General features: G+C 56.1%; 1 protein-coding gene across 2 annotated transcripts; it reads left to right on the top strand.

The window, feature by feature from the left end:
* Nucleotides 1–96: 96 nt before the first annotated feature.
* Nucleotides 97–6257, top strand: DDX25 (DEAD (Asp-Glu-Ala-Asp) box helicase 25). 2 transcript variants are annotated; one of them, XM_014961069.1, is made up of 11 exons: nt 97–169; nt 277–324; nt 1366–1501; nt 1582–1674; nt 1745–1847; nt 2525–2639; nt 2998–3175; nt 3539–3776; nt 4114–4276; nt 4407–4595; nt 5501–6257. In XM_014961069.1, exons 4-11 carry the CDS (start codon nt 1613–1615, stop codon nt 5560–5562), a joined length of 1110 nt encoding a protein of 369 aa, XP_014816555.1. In that variant the 5' UTR covers nt 97–169; nt 277–324; nt 1366–1501; nt 1582–1612; the 3' UTR covers nt 5563–6257. The 2 variants fall into 2 exon arrangements, with proteins under 2 accessions (XP_014816555.1, XP_014816554.1); XM_014961068.1 differs by lacking the exons at nt 97–169; nt 277–324 and adding an exon at nt 770–1034.
* The last annotated feature ends 1619 nt before the right edge of the window (nt 6258–7876 follow it).

The raw sequence follows: 7876 nt of genomic DNA, 5'->3' as shown, positions 1-7876 counted from the left end.
CGGCTGCGGGTGGGCGCCGGGCCGGGCCCCCTCTCCCTCCCTCCCCCTGGGCCTCCCCGTGTGTGTGACCCCCCCACACACACACCCCCGGTAACAGCTCCTCTCCCTCCGCAGCTCCCCGCCTCCGGACCCCCCCTGCGCCGCCCGGACCCCTTCGTGCGCCGGCGGGGTAAGGGCAGGCCCGGCCTCGGGGAGGGTTGGGACGGGGCCAGGCCTCGCTCCCTCCCGTGGCCCCTTCGCCACCCCCCGACCCCTCCTCACCCCGTGTCCCCACAGGCGGCCTCGGCGATGGGCCAGAGGAGGAGGAGGAGGAGGAGGAGAGAGGTGGGTCCCGGGGCCTCCTTGAGAGGAAACTGAGGTGGGGAGGGGGTCCCGCGGCTTGGCCATGAATGTTAACCGCTAATTAAGGTCCTGAGGGGTGTCCAGGGCCCCTGAGAGAGGGGACAGGGAGGTGTCCGGGACCCCTAAGAGAGGGACAGGGAGGTGTCCAGGACCCCTGAGAGAGGGACAGGGAGGTGTCCAGGTCCCCTAAGAGAGGGGACAGCCAGGAGGGGACAAGCTGCTGGTGAGAAGTGACAAGGGAAGAGTGACAGGGTCATTGCTCTGAGGGCTTTGAGGCCGTTCCCCGCACCATCCTGCTCCCTGCACTGGGGAGACAGGGATTTGGTGGGTGGAGTGGTGAGTGGATGAGGAATTGGTCACATCCAGAGAGTGGTGGGTCAATGGCTCAGTGTCCTGGTGGAGATTGGTGACAAGCGGTGTCCCTCAGGGGTCTTGAGTTGGAACCAGCCTTCATCAATGACACGGACAGTGGGATCCAGGGCACCCCAAGCAAGGTTGCTGATGACACCAAGCTGAGTGGTGTGGTGTCACGCCCGAGGGAGCGGGACAGGCTGGAGAGGTGGGACCATGCAAACCTCATGAAGTTCAACCAGGCCGAGTGCTAGGTCCTGCACGTGGAGCGGAGCAATCCCAAGCACAAATCCAGGCTGGGCAGAGAATAGATGGAGAGCAGCCCTGAAGAGAAGGGCTTGGTGAGAAGCTCAACACGCCCCAGCACCGTGCGCTGGCAGCCCAGGAGCACCCCGCACCCTGGGCTGCATCCCCAGCAGGGTGAGAGGGGGATTCTGCCCCTCTGCTCCCCTCTGGGGAGACACCCCCCAAGTGCTGCCTCCAGCTCTGTGGCCACCAACATCAGAAGGATTTGGACCTGTTGGATGGGGCCAGAGGAGGCCACAGAGGGCTGGAGGACAGGCTGAGAGAGTTGGGGTGGGACTAGGTGGCCTTCAGGGCCCCTTCCAAGCTCAACCATTCTATGATTCTGGGATAACTCCTGTTTTTTTAACGAGTTTCTGCCTTTTCCAGTGGACTTGGCAGAAACCTCGCTGCTGAACAAACTGATCCGCACCTCCCTGGTGGAGTCGAGCCACCACGTGGAGATCCTGCAGCAGGACCCCAGCTCCCCGCTCTTCTCCGTCAAAACCTTTGAAGAGCTGCCCCTGTGAGTCACACGGTGAAGCACAAGAGCTGCTGCCACTCATCAGATGGGCCCTTTTTGATTTTTTTTTTGTTGTTTTACAGGAAAAAGGAGCTTTTGCAGGGGATTTACATCATGGGCTTCAACAGACCATCCAAAATCCAGGAGACAGCTCTGCCCATCATGCTGGCGTATCCGTGAGTAGAAACACTGGGCGGGTGAACCCTGGCTCCTTCCAGGTTCCGCTAAGCGCCTTTTGCTTTGCAGGCCCCAAAATCTGATTGCCCAGAGCCAGTCAGGGACAGGGAAAACGGCAGCTTTTGTCTTGGCGATGCTGAGCAGAGTTAATGCCGCTGAGAAACACCCACAGGTAACGCAGGAAAGGGAAAGCTGATGCAGGAGGGGTCTGTCCCAGCCCTCCAGATGCTGCCTGGGGGCAGAGCTCTGGGTTTTGTCCCTGATTTTAATCTGCTGGAGGGGGACAGTAAACCCCCAGGTACTGTTGCTGCAGCAGGTAGGACAGAAAGGGTGGTTCCCACTAAAGGGAGGTACTTTTCCTCACCAGCATCAGATCGGGGCAGGCTTTCAGTATCCTGGCATTTAAATTTTGAAAAGCAACTGCAGAGAATTCTGGTTTTCTGGTGGCTTAAACGAGCCCCGAGTCACCCCTTTGCGTGTGGAATCAGCTTTGCGAGCTGGTTCCTGCAAATTGAAGTCTCTCCTCTCGAGCCTACAGGGGGATTTAAGCCGTCACTGAAAAGCTGGGCACAGAAGCACTCTGCCCCGTGCTTCAGGAGGTGAATTCCCCCCCTCAAAAATAGCTACAGCAACTTGCTCCTGCCTGCGTCCCTTGAGCTGTGCCATGTTCCCAGCTCCCTTCCCTCCGACTGCTCCATTCCCCGGTGCTTTTGAGGGGCTTTAGTGCTTTTCCTGTGCTCTTCTTTCTGAAATAACCGCGTTGCCTGCCCAGTGTATCCCACCCCAGCAGCGCCCTTGGCTTTTCATGGAGACAGCTCTTGTCTGACAGCTCTCTTGTCTCCCCCCAAGTGCCTCTGCTTGGCTCCCACCTATGAGCTGGCCCTGCAGATCGGGCAGGTCATCGAGAGCATCGGGCAGTTTTGTGCTGACATCAAGGTCACGTACGCTGTCCGGGGAAACCCAGGTGAGTCTGCTCCTGCTCCCAGAGCTACCAGCGCCGTGATGGGAGCGTGAGGTGAGTACAGGGATCCTCTCTTAGAGCCTTGAGCTACAGGAGCCACACAGATCCCTGCGAAGGCCAATAAAGTAGCATTTCTATTCCCTTTCCTGCTAAGGAGGCTTTTTCATGACCACTGGCGGCTCCCAGCCTCCCTCTTTCACACGTGGGGCTGGTTTCCACCCCAGGAGGCTGCAGGGAAGTGTCAGCCAACTGTAAATCCCGATGTGATGACCCCCTCTAAGGCTGGAATCTGAGATAACTGAGGGAGCAGCAGAAATGTGTTGTGTTGGGAGGCTCTGGGATGCCCTTTTCTCTCTTGCAGTTCCGCAGGGCAGCATCCGGGAGGAGCAGATCGTCATCGGGACGCCGGGGACCATGCTGGACTGGTGTTTCAAACGGCGAGCCATCGACATGAAGAAGATCACCATGTTCGTGCTGGATGAAGCCGACATCATGATCCACACTCAGGGCCTCTCCTGCCAAAGCATTCGCATCCAGAGGTGAGCATTCCTGACAGCTGGCATCCTGCTTCCCTGGATTTTTTTTCCCCCTCGGCTTTGAGGGAATTGGTCACCAAATGAGCTGAACCAGCAGGGAAGTGAGCGTCCCTGTGATGTCAACTGGGTATCCAGGGAAATGCGAGTCCCAGGATCCAGCTTTCTCTAAAATCATGTCCATGAGACACACAGGAAGGCTTTTATCTCACTTCCTTTCCCCTTGAGTGGCCACAGTTCTCGGATTGGGTTCCTTTTCTGTTGAAGGCAACACAAAATCAGCTTAAATTAGCTTAGGTTTGTTTTTTTTTTTCCCTTCTAAACATCTGGGCACCTCCTGGGCTGATGAATCCTTTTCCTCCCCTCCAGGGCTTTACCCAAGGGCTGCCAGATGCTGCTGTTCTCCGCCACCTTCAAGGAAACCGTGCGGGCCTTTGCTGTGCAAATAGTCTCCAACCCCATTGTGATAAAGCTGCGGGAGGAAGAGCTCACCCTCAGCAACATCAGGCAGTACTTCTTCCTCTGCCGCAGCCGGGAGGAGAAGTACCGGGCCCTCTGCAACATCTACGGCAGCATCACCATCGGCCAGGCCATGATCTTCTGCCAGGTAGAGAGGCTTATCGGGGATGTCCGTGCATCCAGTTGGTGAGAACAGAAATGGTCCTCCCAAGAGCCTCAAAATCAACGAGTTGGACCCTCAGGAGGGTGGGGAGCACGTCACCAGAAGCCTTTAAAAGTGGTGTTTTCACAGCATCTCTCCTACCACTTGGGACCGCCTTTGTCTGCATGTCCTGATGGGGGCTTCTTGCTCATCCACGGTGTTTTTGCCTCGAGGTGTTAAAAAGTGCCAGGAGCTCTCTTGAAAGGAGCTGGGGGGCTCGGGATGGGGGGAAATATCTGTGGGAGCAGAGTGAAACCTCAGCCTGCCTCTCCCCGGCCTCCAGACTCGGAAGAGCGCGGAGTGGCTGTCGATGGAGATGTGCCAGGACGGGCACCAGGTGGCCATCCTGACGGCAGAGCTGACGGTAGTCCAGCGGGCCAACATCATCCAGCGCTTCCGTGACGGCAAGGAGAAGGTCCTCATCGCCACCAATGTCTGTGCCAGAGGTACCTCTGGAAAACCCAACGCTCTTCCCAGCCTGGGGGTCCTTCTGGTGGCTTTATGGCCTTGAGCAATGGATCCTCCCGGGCGAGACGATCCCTTTCCAAAGCCCCTTGCCCTCTTTTTTTTTTTCAGGGATCGACGTGCAGCAGGTCACCATCGTGGTGAACTTCAGCCTCCCCACTGACCAAAAGTGCCAGCCGGATTTCGAGACCTACCTGCACCGCATCGGGCGGACGGGACGCTTTGGGAAGAGGGGCATTGCCTTCAGCATGGTGGAACGCCAGAACCTGGGGCTGGTGGAGATGATTGAGAAGCATTTCCGTGAGTATCCGACCCATCCGCTCCTCTCCAGCCGGCGGTTTGGGGGCCAGTGACCCCCCTCTGGCTTGTTTTCCACCTGCAAATGGACTTTGCTCATCCCCACCTGCAGGCAGCAGCTTCCTTTCATCTCACCCTTTTCGGGTTGGTTTTGTCCCCCCCCAGCAGCCAAATTTGGAGAGAATTAGCCCAGCAAGGCTGCAAGGGATGTTAGAAGTACCCAAGAGACCTCGGCAGTGCTTCATTTTTTCCCTCCTTCAGGGATTTTCCCTGCCTTTACCCTGCAGATCCCGGTCCCGGGGGAGCTGGTGCCCCGGCGTAGCTCAGCCCTGGCTGCAGCCGAGGAGCCACCAGCCCAAACCACCCGGGGTTTTCCCCATCGACTGTCGCTCCTTGGTGTCATGAGGATTTTCGTGGGGTTTGTGAGATGCCGCAGCTGCACTGGGGGCTGTTCAAATCCCAGTGCCTGCTTTCCTTGTGATTTTATTAGGGAAAAGATGGTTGTGGAAACCTTGCGAGGTGCAGAGAACCACCTCCCTTCCTCAGCTTTGTGGTCTGAGGTGCTGCATGGTCTTGGCAGCTTCTCCTTTGACCAGCCGAGCCCAGGCAGGCTCCTGGCAGAGCAGGCGCGAGGCAGAGGGTCTGGCAAAGATAATGGTTTTAACTTTGAGCACTGGGAGCACTGGGGAACCATGAGGAGCAGCTCAAGGATCCACCAGGCTAATTCCGGCCCGTGGAATTAGCCGAGCAGCCCGGTGTGGGGTTTCCACGGGAGGAAAACGCAAGCGGATGAACTCATTAATTATCATTCTCTGGGTTTTTTTGCCTCTTGCTTGAAAGCGCCGGCGTGGGGAAAGCCCCCGTGGTTGTTAGTTTTCCCACTGACCAGTTTCCCCCCTTTCCTGCAGAGACCAAGATCAAGCAGCTGGACCCGGACGACATGGATGAGCTCGAGAGGCTGCAAAACTGAGTTGGGGGGGCGTGGGATTTGCTCCCCAAGATTCGCTTTTCGGTTCAAAATAGAAAGAAATAGTTCCAGGAGGGGGGGGCGGGAATCACCCTCTGCCAGTTCTTGTGTTGCTTCCTAAAGCTGTTTGGGTTTGTTGTGATGTTTCAGGAGAAGATGGGGGGAGACCCTCAGACCTAGTCCTTGGTTTGGTTCCTTGTTCTGTCTCTGGTGTTTTGGTAGCCATGGCTTTTGCGGGGCTCGAGGAATTCCCTGAGGGGCTTAACATGGATTAACGCTCCTCAAAAACGGGTCTAGGGCTCTTGGAGTGGTCAGAAAACAGGTAAGCTGGCCCCAAAAAATTATCTCCAGGCAGCAGGAGGGGTGGCGTTCCAGAAAAATCTCAGAAAAAGCTTTAATAAGAAAAAAAAAGCCAACGAAAAAACAGGAGAAAGGAGCGAGTTATAAAAAAAATAATATATAACCCAGTCTCGCTAGATGGCAGCATGAATCCACTGCTGCCGTCCCTGATCCCGTCAGGGCACAAAATTGAGCATTTTTGACCCAAAATTTGAGCATTTGGCGTGAAGGTGGTGGGGTCAGAGAGAGGTGGGACCCCCGCAGGCTGCCTGTCCCCTGCCCCGGGGGGGTTGTTTCCCCAGAGGGTTTATTGTTGGCTGCTGCTGAGCTAATCTCTAATAAAATGGATTTATTTATAATTCGCTGGGTGGTGGTGCTTCTCCTTTGCCCAAAGTCCCGTGAAATTTATCACTTATTTTTCTCACAGGAGGAGTTTTATGAGGTCAAAGAGTTGAAATGGTGCTGTGGATCTGCCAACGCCCCCCTGCCCCCCTCACGTCTTGACTTTCTCCCTAAACCCAACTGGTTTGGGGCAGAAAAACACCCCCGGTGGCGTGGGGCAGGGGCTGGGGGGGGCAAGCTTTGGGCATTTCAAGCCCCAAAACCTCTCGCATTCAGCAGGTTTTGTTAATCCAAATTGAGGGAGCCCTTGTTTTGCACCAGCTTTGGGGATGGGGTGCAATGGGGGGTGTGTGGGGGTGTGTGTGTCTGTCCGTGTCCATGTCTGTGTGTGTCCGTGTCCGTCTGTGTGTGTGTGTGCATGTGTGTGTCTGTGTGTGTCCATCCGTGTGTGTGTGTGTCCATCTGTGTCCCTGTGTTTATGTCTGTCTGTGTGTTTCCGTGTCTGTCTGTCAGTGTCTGTGTGTGTCCATGGGTATGTCAGTGTGTTCCCCCCGTGTGTGTCCGTGTTGTGTATATCCGTGTGTGTATCCATGTGTGTGTGTGTATCTGTGTGTGTCGGGAGGTGTGTGTGTATCCATGTCTGTGTGTCGGGGGGTGTGTGTGTGTATTCGTGTGTGTGTCGGTCCCCGTGTGTGTGTATCCGTGTCTGTGTGTTGGGGGGTGTGTGTGTATCCTTGTCTGTGTGTATCTGTGTGTGTGTCCCCATGTGTGTGTTTCCATGTGTGTGTCCCTGTGTGTGTGTGTGTGTCCCCGTGTGTGTGTCTTGGGGGGTGTGTGTGTATCCTTGTCTGTGTGTATCTGTGTGTGTGTCCCCATGTGTGTGTTTCCATGTGTGTGTCCCTGTGTGTGTGTGTGTGTCCCCGTGTGTGTGTATCCACTGTATGTGTATCCGTGTGTGTTTGTCCCCGTCTGTGTATCCATGTGTATCCATGTGTGTGTGTGTATCCGGGTGTGTGTATCCATGTGTGTGTGTCCCCATGTGTGTGTGTCGTTGTCTGTGTGTATCTGTGTGTGTGTCCCCATGTGTGTGTTTCCATGTGTGTGTCCCTGTGTGTGTGTATCCATGTTTGTGTCCCTGTGTCTGTCCCCGTGTGTGTGTGTGTCAGGGTGTGTGTGTGTGTCCCTGTGTGTGTGTGTGTGTCCCCGTGTGTGTGTATCCACTGTATGTGTATCCGTGTGTGTTTGTCCCCGTCTGTGTATCCATGTGTATCCATGTGTGTGTGTGTATCCGGGTGTGTGTATCCATGTGTGTGTGTCCCCATGTGTGTGTGTCGTGGGGTGTGTGTGTCCCCGTGTGTGTGTGTGTCGGGGGGGGTGTGTCCCCATGAGTGTGTGTCTTGGGGGGTGTGTGTGTATCCGTGTGTGTCCGTGTGTGTGTGTGTCCCTGTGTGTGTGTCTTGGGGGGTGTGTGTGTGTCTGGGTGTGCGTCTGTGTGCGTGTATCCGTGTGTGTGTGTGTTGGGGGGTGTGTGTCCCCATGAGTGTGTCTCAGGGGGGGTGTGTGTCAGGGGGTGTGTGCGTCTGTGTGTGTGTGTGTGTCCCTGTGTGCGCGCGTGTGGGTGGGGGGTGAGCCCCGT

This window comes from Calidris pugnax, unplaced genomic scaffold, assembly GCF_001431845.1.
Source record: "Calidris pugnax isolate Ruff unplaced genomic scaffold, ASM143184v1 scaffold269, whole genome shotgun sequence".
Lineage (NCBI taxonomy): Eukaryota > Metazoa > Chordata > Aves > Charadriiformes > Scolopacidae > Calidris > Calidris pugnax.
Note: the sequence above shows the minus strand (reverse complement) of the source record. Positions and strands in the feature narration are given on the sequence as shown.

Bases quoted from the DNA above. Each gene is read 5' to 3' on its own strand.
- DDX25 (XM_014961069.1), top strand. From the start codon at position 1,613: ATGGGCTTCAACAGACCATCCAAAATCCAGGAGACAGCTCTGCCCATC. The intron at 1,848-2,524 runs GTAACGCAGGAA...TCTCCCCCCAAG, and splicing joins CCGCTGAGAAACACCCACAG to TGCCTCTGCTTGGCTCCCAC. The intron at 2,640-2,997 runs GTGAGTCTGCTC...TCTCTCTTGCAG, and splicing joins CGCTGTCCGGGGAAACCCAG to TTCCGCAGGGCAGCATCCGG.